General features: G+C 46.5%; 1 protein-coding gene and 1 long non-coding RNA gene across 2 annotated transcripts in view; both read left to right on the top strand.

The window, feature by feature from the left end:
• The first annotated feature begins 10134 nt into the window (after nucleotides 1-10134).
• LOC102970549 overlaps nucleotides 10135-17738 on the top strand; it is a 25354-nt gene continuing 17750 nt past the window's right edge. Inside the window, exon 1 of the long non-coding RNA XR_006214610.1 lies at nucleotides 10135-10978. This is a non-coding gene — a long non-coding RNA (uncharacterized LOC102970549). The remainder of the gene's footprint in view (nucleotides 10979-17738) is intronic.
• LOC102970834 (olfactory receptor 2Z1) lies at nucleotides 14713-16018 on the top strand. Its single transcript, XM_007090685.2, has one exon. It carries the CDS (start codon nucleotides 15077-15079, stop codon nucleotides 16016-16018), a length of 942 nt encoding a protein of 313 aa, XP_007090747.2. The 5' UTR covers nucleotides 14713-15076.

The raw sequence follows: 17738 nt of genomic DNA, 5'->3' as shown, positions 1-17738 counted from the left end.
CTTTCTGTCACTGTGGATGGGACTCTTCTAGGGACCTCCTATGAGTGAACGCCTACTGTATCTGCCCTTCTGTGACTTGCTTATTTCACAGAGCACAGTGTCCTCAGAGTTCTGCTATGTTGAAGCATGTGTCAGAATATTTTGAGAGACCATGATATTATTTCCATAGGGGCCGCACCTCTCCACATCCTTAACACTTGTTTTTGTCTCTCTCTTTTTTTTTTTTTTTTTTGCTTTTTGCTTTTTAATTATAGCTACCGTAACGTATGAGGTTGTAATAGTGTTGTAAGCATCGGCATGTTAGAAAGAGATGTTTAGTTCAGACAGACTGTTACATAAAGAACTGAATAGCCCATGTTCAGAGCCCAGCCTTTGGTATCCATGGTGATACAGGTGTGTGCAGAAGGGGAGCCACTTTCCATTTTTTCTGCATCACTCAACAGACCTGCAGGATGGACCCTTGAGCCCTTAAAACATACTTTGGTGAATTTAGGGTACAGCCATTGAAGACAAAAATAAACATCCCCCCCTTAAAGAATCATCATGGTGAGTGAAAGGGGTGTTAAATGATAGCTTAGAATGGGGGTCAGGTCAATTGTAACTGCATCTTGCGGGTGCTGGGTTCATTTTTTTCTGATGGGGGAATAAAGGCTCAGAAAGGTGAAGTAATTTGCCCAAAGTCACACAGCTGGGATGGCGCAGGGGGCAAGATTTGAACCCAGATCTCTGAGCTACTGCAGTGACCGAAAAGTATCCTGGAAAATTGTGAGGTCTAAGATTCATCTGAAACAGTGGAAATGGAGGCTGGAATGCATTGGCCTCAGTTTCCCCTATTGCGTCTGACACATAATAGACGCTAGATTCGTGGATACCACGGCAAACAGGACAGCGAGCATCGTGATGAGAGGCAACAAGGCAACGATGTGGTCAAGACCACCGATCTGGAGCCAGCTGCTGGGGTTTAAGGTAAGAAGGTAATAAGGCTGGAGGTAATAATGGTACTAACTTCCAAGGGCAGCGATGTAGACAGACGAGTTATTATTTGTGAAGTGTTTAGGTCAGTGGCTGGTACGTCGTAAGCGCTACTGAGGGTTACACAAATCACACGTCTTGTGCGTGTGAGTAACCCAGAGGTGGAAACATCTGAGCAACAGCTGTGCAGGGGAATTAGGGATTAAGATGGGCATGTCTCTTGAAAAACCTTTTTTTTTTTTTTTTTTTTTTTTTTTTTTTGCGCCCTCCCGGCTTCAGATCCGGGCCGCGGGCTTATCTGACACCTGCGTGGGCCGCGAGGCTTTCCACCTGCGTCTGCGGTCGCGGGGAGTCGAGTTGTATAGCTTCCTGCCAACAGGGGGCGCCCAAGACCACCAGCTTCTTTTTCTTTCCTGCAGCTGAGTCCTTCCTTCAGTTCACAGCCTTGGTTGCAAATTAGGATCGTCAGATGAATTAAAAAAAAAAAAAAAAAAATCTCCGTGTTCTGGCTGCCCCCCGTCCCCGACCGACTGCATCAGAGTTCTGCAGATGGGGACCAAGCATCCGTGATTGTTTAAAGCTCCCAGGAGATCTTAATGTGAAGCCAGTGGAGATCAGGTAATTTGGATGTTCAGCATTTTGAAATTCTGCTTCTCCTCCTCCTGCCCCCTCCCCTCCCCATCCTCCCGTCCTGTCCCCCCTCCCCTCCTTTTTTTTTTTTTTTAACATTCTCAAATTCTTAATTTCTCCTGACCATCAGAAAGGATGGACCGGGAGTCTGGGGTTGTGAGGAAGTTCTCTTGGATCAGCGGTTCTCATGCTTCAGTGTGTATGAGCATCTTCAGATGGGCTTGTTAAAACACAGAGTTCTGATCCTGCTCAGAGATTCTGATTCAGCAGGTCCAGCACCCCCCCCCCCAAATCTGCATTCCTAAGAAACTTCCAGGTAATGTTGATGCTCCTGGTTGGCCAGCTGGACTTTGAGGAGCCTTGTCTGGAGCCTTGCAGACATCTGGGAGACGAAAGGAAAACTCACAAGAAAGTTTTATATAGAGATATGAATGTTATGTAGCCACGAGGAAAAAGGAACTCCTGCCGTTTGCACAGCTTGGATGACACTTGAGGGCATTACGCGAAGTAAGCAAGTCAGAGAAAGACGCTGCGTGATCTCGCTTATATGTGGACTCGGAACAAAGCTGAATCTGTAGAAACAGAGAGTAGAATGGTGGTTACCAGGGGCTGGGGGGGGGAAAGGGTGATGTTGGTCAAAGGGTACAAACTTCTAGTTATGAGTAAGTTCTGAGGCTCTAATGTATGGTAGTCACTGTAGTTAACAATACTGTGTTACATACTTGAAAGCTGAAAAGCCAGTGCACCTGTTCTCACCACAAAAACAGTGATGACGTAAAACACCTGGTGGTAACAGTTTTGCAATTGGTAAGTGTATCCGTCATTCTACGCCTCACGCTTTACACAGCATTATCTGTCAGTTATATCTCGATAGAGCCTAAAAAGTACAGAATAAAAGACTGATACAGTGTTCCTATTTGTTCTCCAGGGTTTATAGCAAGACTGCTCAGGCCATCAGTGGCTGCTTGTCTTTGTTTATTGTGGTGGTTAATGTTCTACAACGTCACGACTCACACGGAGTTAGTGACTACTGAACTCTGGTTACCTTTTCATCAGCTAGTCAACTGATCTGTTTAAATTAGAAGGCATGCTTCTGTTTTTATTTAATTTTTTTAATGTTTACTTATTTTTGAGAGCAAGAGAGAGGGAGAACAGGGAAGGGGCAGAGAGAGAGAGAGGGAGACACAGAATCCGAAGCAGGTTCCAGGCTCTGAGCTGTCAGCACAGAGCCCGACGCGGGGCTAGAACCCACGAACCGTGAGAACATGACCTGAGTTGAAGTTGGATGCTTAACTGAACCACCCAGGTGCCCCTGTGTGTTTCTGTTTAAAGATACATTCAATATACATTATTGACCTTAGTAACACTGAACTTAGAGCCAACGTCACTCACTATACCTGAAGCCTGAATGAAGCTTGTCTAGCACATGCATTTTCTCTGCAAGGCACAGCACAGCCTTCTTGCACGAGGGAGCTCTAGGCAGCACTATGCTTTGGGCCAATTTAAACAGTGAAACCATGGATGGAAAGTACAAAACTGTGAAACCTGGGGCACTAAACAGACCGTGAAAAGGGCGCTTGTGTATGGTCTGAGAGCAGAACAAGAAAGCACACCATTTGCCTTGTTGGATCTCGGTGGGCAAGAAGCATGTAGGCAACTCAGATTTTTTGTTGCTCTGTGTGTGTCTGCAAATGACCGTGAAAGTCCCAGAAGTACTGAGTTTGCGATTACAAATAAATTCAAGTAGGGCTCCTGGGGGGCTCAGTCGGTGGAGCAGCGGACTCTTGGTTTCGGCTCAGGTCATGATCTCACGGTGCGTGAGTTTGAGCCCTGCATCAGGCTCTGCACTACCGGTGGGGAACCTGCTTGGGAACCTCTCTCTCTCCCTCTCTCTCCCTCTCTCTCTGCCTGTCTTGTATTTCTCTCTTTCTCAAAATAAATAAACTACAAAAAAAATCAGTAGGCGGATTCTCAAATGTGGACTCTGAATAATGAGGCTTGACTGAACACACACACGTATACATATACACGTATCTACACACACATTCAAGTGCCTGTGTGTATCCACCCAACACAGGCAACAACACCACAACAAACACAACGGAAGCCGTCTGTGGATCTCTCCCCAGAGAGGATCAGGTTGCTGAGTTGAGCGTGTTGTTCACGTGGGGGAAATGCCGCTTTTGCCGGGACCCAGGCTCCCCTCTCTAGCTCTGTTGAGTGAGCAGTTCTGGCCATTCTTCAGTATGGAGGTACCACTCCCCAGCACTGCTGACCCACGTGACCTGCAGTGGGAACCAAGCGTCACATCGTCAAAAACTCCCAGGTGAATCTACTGTGTAACCCATACTGAGAACCACTGATTAGCCGAGCAATCTTGCCATAAACCCCGGAGAGCAAATGGAAACATTGTATCGATCATGCCTTTTCATTCTATATTTTTGGTGCTTGGACACCTTGGGGACTTGCTCACCTGGGAGAGACTTCCCGCCCAGGGCTAGCTAATTCCTAGAGATGGCACACACCTTGTTTCCCAGTGTACCTTTCGTGGGCAAAGCATGCAATCCAGAGCCCATGTTCCCTTCCCCCTCCTCTGCGGGGCTTTCACACTCAGGGCCGCTGTCCTCCACTGACCACCCCAGAGCCAGGTACCAGACGACAAGGGACAGCCCCTGAAATTATTCAAACTAGGGGGTCCTAAGCCTGTCTCCTGCCTGACCCTGGTGCTTCTCTGAGGGGACCCCGATGGTGTGCCACAACCCCCCCCCCCCCTTGGGAACTGTGAGTAACAAGGCAGCCTTTCAATGGCGGTGCTCTCCTAACCCATTGGCCTCACATGCCCGGATCATAATAAACCTCTATCTTAAAACAGACTCCTCCCCTCAGCCTTCCACTCAGAATGTTCCGTGGTGTTTGGAGGGCCCTGCCCAGCACCCCTTGGTCACCGATGCCCGTGCTCTCTCCACCATTCCTGTGGCCCATTAAGGGCTGAGTGCCATTGTTTTCTCATGTTCTGCTGGGACAAATTTTAGATATGTGGCACCTGACTCCGCTGTAATCAACGTTCTCTGCAGTGGGAAGGAGAAGCCAGAAGGGGCTTTTGATGCAATGCCTTCGGCCCCTTGACGGGTTGAGGAGCTGGTGGGCCCAGTGGGGGGTGACGCATTCCAGGGAGGTGTTATCAGGAATCCCTGTGAGACGGGTCTGCTCCCGGCCCCAGCTCAGTGGACTGCAGAGCGAGGTACGGAAGGAACCTGCAGGAGACTTGCCTTTCACCTTTGTCCCTTGCAAACAGGACGCATAACGCTACGTAGGGGCAGGTCTCGTTTCACCAGCCTGCGGACAAAACATCGGGACGTTTCACGTCATCTTGCTGGGTGAGGTCCATCACACCATGTGGTTTTTAGTGACACAGTCTCTCCAGGGAGGATGGGACCGGTTCTGCCATCTGTGGTTCTTCACGCAGAGCTTTTACGCAGGTGTTGCTGGTGTTGGCAGATGAGTTTTGGCCAGGTGTGCTGGCAAGAAACAGCCTTTTTCTGTTTATGGTTTTGTTTTTTAATCCGAAGCTTTCACATTTATGTAAATGTCTCAAAACTTTCTTTAAAAGAATAGTTTTGAGAGGGAGACAGAGCACGAGCAGGGGAGGGGCGGAGAGAGAGAGAGAGAGAGAGAGAGAGAGAGACAGAATCTGAAGCAGGCTCCAGGCTCCGAGCCATCAGCACAGAGCCCGACGCGGGGCTCGAACTCACGAACCGTGAGATCATGACCTGAGCTGAAGTTGGACGCTTAACCGACTGAGTCACCCGGGCATCCCATAGGGTACATTCTTTTTGTTTATTCTGCTGAGCAATTTTTTTTTTTCTTTACAAAATTTATTTAAATTCAAGTTAGTTAATATATAGCGTTGTATTGGTTTCCGGAGTAGAATTCAGTGGTTCATCGCTTACATAAAACACCCAGTGCGCATCACAAATGCCCTCCTCAATGCCCATCAGCCATTTAATCCACCTGCCCTCCAGCAACCCTCAGTTTGTTCTCTATAGTTAAGAGTCTCTTGTGGTTTGCCTCCCCCTCTGTTTTTATCTTATTTTTCCTTCCCTTCCCCTATGTTTTGTTTCTTAAATTCCACATACGAGTGAGCAGTTTTGAATCTTGAAATTCACAAGTTTCATTCAGGAAACACTTCTTGTCCCATATTTCCATACTTCTGAAATGCCTACTGTTTTGATATTGGGCCATCTGGATTGATTCTCTGATTTACTATTTCTTTACTGTTTTTCTCTGCGTCTTTTTGTTCCTTTGTGTTTTTTTTTTGTTCTTTTGTGGTGTTTTCCTATACTATACTATATATATAGTATATATATATATATATATATATATACACACACACACACACACACTATATATATATATATATATATATATATATATATTTTTTTTTTAATAATTTTGTGAGAGAGAGAGAGAGAGAACAGGGGTAGAGAGAGAATTCCAAGCAGGCATCATGCTCAGTACGGAGATCCCACGTGGGGTTCCATCCTGTGACCCTGGGATCATGACCTGAGCTGAGTTGGATGTTCAATAGACTGAGCCCCCCCCCCGCGCCCAGACGCCCCCACCCCCATTTTGTATTTTAATCCTACTATTGAGTTTTTGCATTTCTCATATCATTAAAAAAATTCTAACAGATCTTTTTCTTTAAAGAAAAAATATATATTTTTTCACATATACAGTCTTTTTAGTTATACCTCTGGGTTCTAGCCAGTTATAGCTCTAATGTTACTAAGAGTTTCTTTTTGATTTCTTCCCTCAGTCTGTTTCCTCTAAAGTGCTTTCAGTTTCAATATGACTGTTGTGTGGTCTCTGTCCCTTGATACTGTTTGGTTAATTGGGTAAAACAGTGTTTGCAAGCTCTGTGCACACGAGTTAGTCTCATTTACTTTGTTTCTCTATTCAGGGTGATCTGGGTGGGTTATTTCCTTGAAGCTTCCTTAATGGTAGATGTGTTGTTGTTGTTAGGTGTTTGTGTTTTGTTTTGTTTTGTTTTTTGTTTTGTTTTGGACTGGTTGATTCCCAGAAAAGACTCTCTCACAGAAGCCAGTTCTTTGGGTAGCTACCCTGAATGTTGGCTGAATGGTCCAATTCTTTCCCTGCACAGGCAGCTAGGACTTGGGTTGTGTGTTCCACTTGCTCTGTGTTGAGGTAGGTCAAGGTCTGCAGCCAGTGAGGACATACTTGTCCAAATCCTCACCTTTGTTCTCAGTGGCTTTGGATCTAGGCCACCTTCCCACCAGTGCTCAGACTCCCCTTCAAATTTTAGATTACAGCCCAGTCCTTTCCTTCCCTCCTCAAGGATCAGAGGGCGGCTAGGGGGCTTCCTCCTGATTGTGTGGTGCTGTGGTCGGGGAGAGATTATGGTGAGAAGGTGCCAGGTACTTTCCTGCTGGCTTCGATGCAACCGGTCTCATGCTTGAGGGGGTGCAGGAGCCCCTCAGGTAGTGTCTGAACTTTTCACAAAGGGACTCAATCCATGTGTGGTTGAATTGGTGTGTCCCCGTGGGAAAGGAAGTCTGAGGCTCCCCATTCTGCCTGCCATCTTGCTGATGTTCTAGCTAATCTCCTCTGGTATAAGGACCCAGGTCTTATTGAATTAGGGCCTGCCCTAATGGTCTCATTTCAATTTAATTAGTCATTTAGAGACCTTATCTCTAAAGACAATCATGTTCTGATGTCCTGGGGGGGGGTGGTTTAGAATTTCCACATATGAATTTTAAGGGGATATGATTCAGCCTGTAACAATGCTACAACATGGATGGGCCTCAAAAATATTATGCTGAGCAAAAGAATTCAGATGCAAAAGGTCACCGATTGTATGATTCTATTAATATGGAATATCCACAATAGGTAAAATCTGTGGATACAGACAGCAGTCTGGGGTTAATGGGAGTGACTGTTTCATGAGCATGGGGTCTCCTTGGGAGGACAAAAATGTTTTGGAACTAGATCAAGGTGATGGGTGCACAGCACTGTGAATGTACTAAGTCCCACCGAATTGTACTCTTTAAAAGTATTAATTGTGTGCTTATGTGAGTTTCATCTCAATAAAAGAAGTGTGTGTGTTTATGTGCATATAAAGAGAGAAGAAATGGTGAGAGATATATGGATGTGCTTTTCTGCACATTTAAAAATTTTCAGGTAAAAAGTTAGAAAAACTGAGAAAAGACTTGCTGTTTCATAATTATTTTCTAGAGATTTCCATAATTTTAGGCTTATCTCCTCCAAAGAAAAAGGTGATGATGGCTTGTCAACATAAAAGGGCAAATTACTTTAAGCATGGCTCCTTCCTTCCTTCCTTCCCTCCCTCACTCCTTCCTTCCTTCCTTCCTTCCTTCCTCCCCTCCTTCCTTCCCTCCCTCCTTCCTTCCCTCCCTCCTTCCTTTCCTCCTTCCTTCTTTCTTTCCTTCCTTCCTTCCTCCTTCCTTCCTCCCTTCCCTCCCTCCTTCCTCCCTTCCCTCCTTCCTTCCTTCCCTCCCTCCTTCCTTCCCTCCTTCTCTCCCTCCCTCCCTCCTTCCTTCCTTCCCTCCCTCCTTCCCTCCCTCCCTCTTCCTTCCCTCCTTCCTTCCCTCCCTCCTTCCCTCCCTACTTCCTTCTTTCCCTACTTCCTTCTTTCCCTCCTTCCTTCTTTCCCTCCCTCCTTCCTTCCCTCCTTCTCTCTCTCCCTCCCTCCCTCCTTCCTTTCTTCCCTTCCTCCTTCCTTCCCTCCCTCCTTCCTTCCTTCCCTCCTTCCTTCTTTCCCTCCTTCCTTCTTTCCCTCCCTCCTTCCTTCCCTCCCTCCTTCCTTCCTTCCCTCCCTCCTTCCTTCCTTCCTTCCTTCCTTCCTTCCTTCCTTCCTTCTCTCTCTCCCTCACTCCTTCCTTCCTTTATTCCTTCCTTCCTTCCCTCCCTCCTTCCTTCCTTTATTCCTTCCTTCCCTCCCTCCTTCCTTCCTTTATTCCTTCCTTCCCTCCCTCCTTCCTTCCCTCCTTCTCTCCCTCCCTCCTTCCTTCCTTCCCTCCTTCCTTCCTTCCCTCCTTCCTTCCCTCCTTCTCTCTCTCCCTCCCTCCCTCCCTCCTTCCTCCCCTCCTTCTCTCTCTCCCTCACTCCCTCCCTCCCTCCCTCCCTCCCTCCTTCCTTCCTCCCTCCCTCCCTCCTTCCTTCCCTCCTTCCCTCCCTCCCTCCCTCCTTCCTTCCCTCCTTCCCTCCTTCCCTCCCTCCCTCCTTCCCTCCCTCCTTCCTTCCTTCCTCCCTCCCTCCTTCCTTCCTTCCTTCCTTCCTTCCTTCCTTCCTTCCTTCCATCCACTCTTGATGCAGTTCAACATGCTAGGTGTTGAGGATTCAAGACCCACTCCCCACTACTCCATATCTTGATTTCTCTTCCCCAAATCCTGTCTGTTCCAGCCCTTCCTGTTCCATAAACATCCATGTGTCCATGTGCTTTGGGTACCAGTGACACAGAAACAAGTAGTCGCAGGAGTCTTGCTGTCAAGGAACTCACGGTCTGTGGCAGTGTTACTCCAAGTGTAGCCCATGAACTGATAGTGGCCCTTGAGGAAAACAGGACCTTGAAACAGACTGTAAATGAACAATATAACTATGATTTAGTTCAGCTGGCATTTCTTCCAGAGGAAGATGTTCTCAGTTAAGGGAGCAGTGTGTTGAATAACTTTCTGGTGCAAACTCCTTGTCTCCATACAGACTGTCACAACTGCTTTGAGTACCGGTCTAGTTATCTGCTTGGAAAAATTTCATGGCGAATGTCAAATCCAATTTGTAAGGGCTGACTGTTTGGCATGCCGAGTTGGGAAGCTCCATCCAGGCTCAGAAGTAGAAAGCCATGAAGCCAATTACTAATGCCTGCCATGGGCTTGGGTGTACGGCAGGTGGCACAGCACAAGGAATTGGCTGGTAGTTGCCTCTACTATATATCAAGTCCTTAACCCAGGTCACTCATTCCTGCTTCTATCCTGATTCCACTAGTTTCCATCTTTCTGATTCAGCTTTGGTTTGAGCAACACTCCCGGTCACTCACTTGGCCTCGGGAGGCTTGTCTGTGACTTCCTGCACTGGGCATCCCTGCCTAAGGTAGCTTGGCTCTCTGGGCTCTCCCCTTTCTCTTGGCTCAGCTGTGGATACACAATAAGCTCACAGGCACTAGAACCATCTGTCTTTGGATCATTGCATCTCCTGAGTCTTGGAGGCCCCTAGAGGAGGAAATGCCTCCACCCAGGGAAGTTGCCTCTTGGGCGTTTTACCACCATACCTGCCTCATTATTTAACTCAGAAGAAACCTCCTGGACATGAAAAAGAAATTTTTTTTTTCGAGCATGGGATCCATTTGCAGCAATGGATTCCTCATCTACTCCTCCTGTTTAGACCCAAACAAAAAGACTTGGACATCTGTTACATCCATTTACTGACATCAGTGCTGACCATCCTTCCTGTAGTTGAGAGATGAGTATTTTTCCACAGCCTCCAGGGACAAAATATCAAGGGCTCTAGGCTCCCACTGCAACTAATTTCCTCTCTCGCAGATAGGGGTTTCTGATGCAACAGGTCTCCATGGAGTCCCCACCCCCAGATTATGACATCTATTCCCCAGATGATGATGTCTGTTTCTGCATAGACAGGCAGCACTGGTTGATGCTGGAATCGAGGGAGATTTTATCAGGGGCTATCCTAGAATGAGAGGTGTTGACATGCTTATGGGGTATTGAGAAAGGTCCTTCATGCCACATGCAGACCCTGCTGGGTGGGGGGCAAGAACTTGGAGCCCAGGCTTGTGGGGATGTTGAAGCTCCAGGCATGATTTAGAGATTAGACATTGGTGGCAGGATGGATCTGAAGAGCTGCTGATATTGTTTTCCGTAGACTTGTTGGGTTGACGGGCATTGGATGGAAGGATGAGTTCTTGTCTACCTCTTTGACTTTTGCCAACCTGCAGGAAGTTGTTATACTGAGTGTTTATTCTTTCATTGTCTGTCTTCACTGCTATGAACCCAAGGTGGCCAGGCCTCTAGATGGCAGAAGGTGATCCATGTGGACGTTCAATCCATGTTGAAGGTCATCTCTTGTTGACTTTCCATAAAAGCTGTTGGAAGCAGCCAGACATGGGCCCCTGACCTTGGTCAGAACCACCCATCTGGCATGGGTTGGGGGCACCCTCAGCTTCCCTCCTGAGGACTGGCCATCCACAGCAGGGATCCTCCCCAAAGGAGTTCTCAGTTCTGACTTCCTGGACGCAAGAGCTGAGCATCGACTGCAAGAAAGAAACCACTTCCAGGGATGTGCTGATTCCAAATCCTAGCCGGCCCTCTCAGTAGCTGTGTGACTTCCGGTAAGTCACGTCCCCTTCCTCAGCCCATGTATTGGTAGCATTAGTTCCAACAAAAATATCGCTTCCCTTACAGGATGGATACACTCAACAAGTATTTATTGAGCGAGCTCTGCTGTGGATCCTTGAGCTGGTGTCATCAAATGTGAGGATAAACGGACAATGTAAATGGCAGGGTCCTACAAATTGCATTTGAGTAGCTAGGTTACCAAGGGCCCAGATCATGTCTAGTCATGGTGGGGAGATGGGAAGTTGTATGGGCAACAGGAAGGTGAATAATGCCAGTGTCTTTTCCTTGGTCTCTTGGCGTCAGCAAAGAGACCCCCCCCCCCCAGACCCACATTTTGGCATTACTGAGGACAGTGGGGAAAGGAAGTGGTGAAGGAGCATCTTGGAAACTTGCCCAAAGGGCTTCTCTTCAAGCCAGAAGAAAAGTACTGATTTAAGAGTCCCAGGTGATCCAGCCCAGATTTGAGTAACTCATGGCTACCTCTTCCCACCCCTGCCTGTCTCACTTGCAGGGCAGAGGCTGGGTGGATGGCAATCTTCTTCAGGAAGAGGTCTTGAGGGGAAAGAGTTTGTCAAAAGCTCAGGACACAAGGGGATCACAACCAGAATCTCCAGCCACCAAGATACCAAAAACCCAGGAATTGTTTGCATAACAGGGGGGAACATCTGGGCACCCTCAAAGGAAAGGCTTGTTTGGGGGCACACAGGACTGAGTATGTAAATATGTGTAACAACTTCTGAAATGTGTATTATGGTGTTTGGGGGAGTGTGCAGTATGCAAAGGGGAAAACAGGGACTTTGGAATCAGATTCCTATTCTGTTCAGATTTCAGCTGTTACTTCTTTGCTGGGTGGTGCTGGGCAACTCCCTACACTTCTCTGAACCCATATATGTCTTCTTGTAAAAAAAAATGCAGATAAAACAATGCCTACAGGCAGGGGTCAAATTGTGATAAAATACATGTAACAAATTTACAGTTTTAACCACTTTTAAGTGTACTATTCACAGCATTAAGTACATTCATATTGTTGTGCAACCATCTCCAAGACTTGAAGATTAAAGTGTTAAGCACACAAAACACCTAGCCAGATGCTTGCTAAGTGAGTCCTTAATTGGACAGTCCTTAACTGGTGTCAGTCAGTCCTTAATTGGTGTCCGTTTCTTTTAGGGTAAGTCTATGTGAATGATAGAGTGAGATCAGGTTCATTTGGACATTTAAATAGCCCTTGACAGGAGCCTGTAGTAAAAGCTATTTCACTGGCTGGGATACTTGGTGTTTGTGGCGGGGGGGGGGGGTTGGTTGGCTATAAGATGGCAGAAAAATTGCAAGAATTAATTTTTTTTCTGTATGGAGTCATGGAAATAGTAAGATATTCCCAGGATTTATGCGGGGTCTGAGCTTAATCCAATTTAAGAATAAACATCTGGAAGAGGCATTGAGGAAAATGTACAGGTTACAATTATCCTGTCTTTAAGCCAGAGGTTCTCAACAAGGGGTGATTCTGCCTCCCTGAGGACATATGGAGCCAGTTTTGGTTTTCATGATGAGAGGCAGTGGTGGGGGATGCTCTTGGCATCTCGTGGGTTGAGATCCAGGGATGCTGCTAAACTTCATACAATGCACAGAACAGTTTCCCACCACAAAAAATTATCTGTCCCCAGATAACGCCACGGTGGAAAAACCCTGCTATAGGCTAATGGACCTGGGGTTGAGTGGAGTTTGGGAGACGCTGCTAAGGGGTCTTAGAGGCCAGAGAAGGGGCAGGTGGGTTTCTACACAGGACGAGGGCATCACAGAGAAGCACTAAAGAGATTGACGGAGCTGGACAGGGTCAGACCATGGAAGGAGCCACAATGTTGAGTAATAATAACAATCAGCCAACACTAAGAAGGTTTTATGTGTCTGGCCTTGTGCTAAGCACGCATCAACTAGCAATCTCTAATGCATTTCCTCTCTAGAGAATTAGTAATAATTCTATAACAATTATATAATTTGTAGATTTTATGTATAATTATATTTATGTAAATTATATCAATTTATATATATTTATTGAGCACTTGCCACATGTCAGACACTGAGCTCTGAACATTCATCCTTTAATCTTTACAACTGTGCTTTAACATAGATTACTGTCATCCATTTGATGGATGAAGAAACTGAGGTTAAGTAGATACCCAAGGTCGAGCCGCTACAAACTAGTTGAGCTGGGATCCAAGCTCATTTTAATCCGACCCTTGGGTACACTCTCCTAAGCACTAATTCTGTGTGGTCTATTTCTTCTGCCTGGAACAACTTTCCTTCTTCTGGCTGCCTGTAAAACTCCTACCTGATCTTCAAAACCCAGCTCCAATGCCTCCTCTGTGAAGTCCTCTCTGACCCCACCCCAGGCAGAATTTCATCCCCTTGGTACCCAAAGCCTCACGCATGTGTCTCCATTATGCTGTTGATTAGACTATTCTGACATGATTTGATCAATGCTCACTTTCCTTCTCAAACTCTAACTTTTATAACCACAGGACTATTATCTTAACTACCTAACATCATCAACTGACTTTGGAAAATGCTGCCAGTGAGGCAGCCCATTCCATTTTTGGTTGGATTTCACAGTCAGAAAGTTCTTTGTTATGGTGAAGCACCCATCTGGCTTCACTAACATTCACCTCCCATTATCAGGAGGCAGTTGGTTCCCTGACACAGCATCCCTCTCATAGAAGCTCTTCAGATACTGAGGGCATCTGTCCCAAGACACTTCTCTGACTATGCCCCGTGGTGTTAGCAGTCATTTCCTACAGAACATCCTATTCACTTCCCTCAATGTACTTTCCCTCTATCACAAAGATCTTGTCCATTTATCTCCTTGTTTGTCATCAGTATCCTGATAGAGTATGTGGGGTGCAGGTAGAGGGACCTTGCCTAGGGTGCTTCACCTCTGGATATCTTATGCCCAGCTTATCTTAGGCCTAATTTTATTGAATGCATGGGTGAATGGTAGGTTGGGAGCTTGGATGTGATGGGAAAATCAGGATGTTGGATAATTAAACAGCCTTTAAGGCCTTCTGAGTGAGGATGGCAGCCTTAGGAAAAAGAGCTCCAGTGAGGCCCTCTGTAAAATCCACTTGCCCTTAAATGGCCAGTCTTGTTGATTCTCTAATTACCTGCAGTTGGGAATAGACATTCTTTTGGTCTTGCACTGTCCACTGTTGGAGTTGTGGGTGGTGCATGGGATTCCAGGGCAAGCTCGGTTTGCCCGGAGGCTTGGAGGGTGCCAGGAGAATTAAGTATTCCCAGTTTAAGTGTGTAGCTCCCTCTAATCCGTGATCATCTTTTTTGTCTGCCTCATTCGCCCAGGTGATATTAGAGACAAACTTCTAGGCCTGGTACCTTCCTTGAAATTGAGTCAGACTGTCCACAGGTCCCTACTCTTCACCCAATGCAACAAAATCACCAATAACAGCTGAGCTGACTGACAACTCCTCTCCCCACCCAACTCCAGGCTGTTTGATTCCCCAACCTGCTGTCACCCATAGCCACCCTCTGTGGCTCACGCCCTCTGGAGATTCATACCCTCAGTTTGACCCAGTACAGACTCATCATTGATTTCTCTTTCCCCTGTATTCTCATCCAGGCTCTTGGACCTAGACCTTTCTCTGTTTTCTTCCTTGGTTTATTGCTTTGGCTCTGTCACCCTCCATTTCACCACCCAGCCTTTTTGGAATCTCACCTCTGCTTTGGCCCCAGGACCATTGGAAGGACAGGTATTGAAACATTCTACTGGAGCTGAGTTACCATCTTTGACTTGGACTTCAATGTTTGGACCTCAAGAATCAGTGTGTCGCTCTTTACTAGGGTGTGACCAAGTATCTTGTTCAGAGATGCAAGTTGTTGCTGTCCCATCCCATGCCTGTGACAGACGTCATTCACTGATTATGGCGTTTCCAACCGCTGATTCTAGCTGTGACCTTGTAATACTCCTCCAGGCAGCCACTACCAAGTGGAGGCAGTTGGCACGTGGGTAGAAACTTATTTGCCATCCCCACCCAGGCATCTTGCCATTGGTATCCTTCCTACAGCAAAAGTACGTTGTGTGAAACATGGGGGATGCGAATCAGTCAGTGACCTCTGACTTCATTCTAGTGGGCCTCTTCAGTCACTCAGGTTCACGTCAGCTACTCTTCTCCCTGGTGGCTGCCACGTTTACCGTGGGCCTCCTGGGCAATACCATTCTGCTCTTCCTGATCCGCATGGACTCCCGGCTCCACACACCCATGTACTTTCTTCTCAGTCAGCTCTCTGTGTTTGATGTTGGCTTTCCCCTGGTCGCCATCCCCAAGATGGCATCCCACTTCCTGCAGGGAGAAGGTTCCATCTCCTTTGAGGGTTGTGCAGCTCAAATATTCTTCCTGACCCTGTTGGGTGTGGCTGAGGGCATCCTGTTGGCCCTGATGTCCTATGACCGTTATGTTGCTGTGTGTCACCCTCTACAGTATCCTGTGCTCATGAGGCGTCAGGTGTGCCTGCTCATGGTGGGCTCCTCCTGGCTGGCAGGTGTGCTCAATGCCTCCATCCAGACCTCCATCACTCTGCACTTCCCCTACTGTGCCTCCCGCATCGTGGACCACTTCTTCTGCGAGGTCCCAGCCCTGCTGAAGCTCTCCTGTGCAGACACCTCGGCCTACGAGTTGGCGCTGTCCACCTCTGGGGTGCTGATCCTTGTCCTTCCCCTTTCCCTCATTGCCATCTCCTGTGGCCACGTGCTGGGGGCCGTTATACGCATGCGCTCTGAGGAGGCCAGAAACAAGGCCTTCACCACCTGCTCCTCGCACATCACGGTAGTGGGACTCTTTTATGGTGCTGCCGTGTTCATGTACATGGTGCCGGGTGCCTACCACAGCCCACACCAGGACAACGTGGTCTCCCTATTCTACAGCCTTGTCACTCCCACACTCAACCCCCTTATCTACAGTCTGAGAAATCGGGAGGTGCGGATGGCTTTGGTCAAAATGCTCAGCATAGCTGGGCTCAGGCCAAAGTGATGACCACCCAGGGGGTTGCTGGCGTGATCCCAGCGGTTCTTCATTCCCCCACTCCCATTTCCCCAAAGCACCAATTTGTGGTCCAGCTACCAGAGCCTTATAGTCAAGGCTAAGGGCCTGTCCAGCTTCTTCCCATCCTATGACTTGTTGGGTTCATGTTTCCTTCCATGGACTTGTGGAAAGCAAAGGTAGCTGTCCCAATCACTTATAGTAGATTCTGCCTCTATTCTTTAGTACTATTTACATGAATAGAGGGCCCTGCTTTGTAAAGTTGAGATCTCCCTGTTGATAATTATATTAGTACTAATGAGCACTTGTTGACCATTTTACCTGCTAAATGAATGTTATTCTGTCCTTAACAATGGCTTTTGAGATGTAGGACTTTCATGATGTTTATGTGTAAGAGAAACAAGACTCAAGAGGGAAAATAACTTACAGATGGTCACACTTCCAGAAAGTGGTAGAGCTGTGACTTGAACCCATGGTTCTCTGAGGCCAAAGACAGCCCCCAAGAGACTGTGTGACTATATGAAGCAGTGACCTCCTCATTTTTATAGGTTTAGTGTGTGTGTATGTGTGCTGGGATGGTGGTTGGGCCAGAGAATATATGGAAGACCACCAGATTCTTGAAAATGTGAGTTGCTCCTTTGAATGGTAAGGGGTGTGTGTGTGAAATTTAACAGTATTTATAAAATATTTGTTAACTTTGAGTCTTATGAAGATGTCCACTCTTGACCAGGGTCTGGTTATTTTGTCAACAAACACTTAATATTTTTTGGGGGGGAGGGGTGCTTATTTTAACTTCTTGTGGATAAATAACCAGCTGTTAGGCAATAGTCAACTTAAAAAATATTTTAACAGGTTTATTGAGGTAAAATTGACATACAACAAGGTGGTTACATATTTAAAGTGTACAATCTGATGAGTTTTGACTTATGTATATGTGTGTACAACAATTACCACTATCGAGGCAGTGAAAGTACACATCACTCCCAATAGTTTCCTTCTCCTTCTTTGTCACTCCTTTCTCCCATCCTTTCCAAGCAGTCACTGATCCGCTTTGTCACCATAGATCAGTTTGCATTTTGTGGAGTTTCATATAAATGGAATTGCAGAGTATATACTCTGTTTTTGTATAGCTTCTTTCACTCAACATTGTTATTCTGAGATTCATTCTTGTTGCATGTACTCTTAGTTTATGAAGTTTATCATAGATATCAAGCAGTATCTTACTGTATGGATGCATCATATTTGCTCTTAAATATACTTTCTCCTTTATTGATGCAGCTTTTAAGCTTTCTTTTGACTGGTATTAGCATGGCATATTTTGTTCCATAATTTTACCTGTTTATGTCATTCTATTTAAAGTACATTTGAGGCGCCTGGGTCGCTTAGTCGGTGAAGTGTCCGACTTCGGCTCAGGGTCATGATCTCACAGTCCGTGAGTTCGAGCCCCGCATCGGGCTCTGTGCTGACAGCTTAGAGCCTGGAGCCTGCTTTGGATTCTGTGTCTCCCTCTTTTTCTGCACTCTCCCCTCAAAAATAAGTAAACATTAAAGTACATTTATTGTAGGCAGCATCATAGAACTGGGTCTTGTTTTTTTATTCAATCTGACAATCTTTTTTATTCAAGTAGATTTCACATAATATAAAATTAGCAATTTTAAACTATACAATTCAATGGTGTTTAATACATTCACAATGTTGCACAAACATTGCC

This window comes from Panthera tigris, chromosome A2 (genome assembly GCF_018350195.1).
Source record: "Panthera tigris isolate Pti1 chromosome A2, P.tigris_Pti1_mat1.1, whole genome shotgun sequence".
NCBI classification, from domain to species: Eukaryota; Metazoa; Chordata; class Mammalia; order Carnivora; family Felidae; genus Panthera; species Panthera tigris.
Note: the sequence above shows the minus strand (reverse complement) of the source record. Positions and strands in the feature narration are given on the sequence as shown.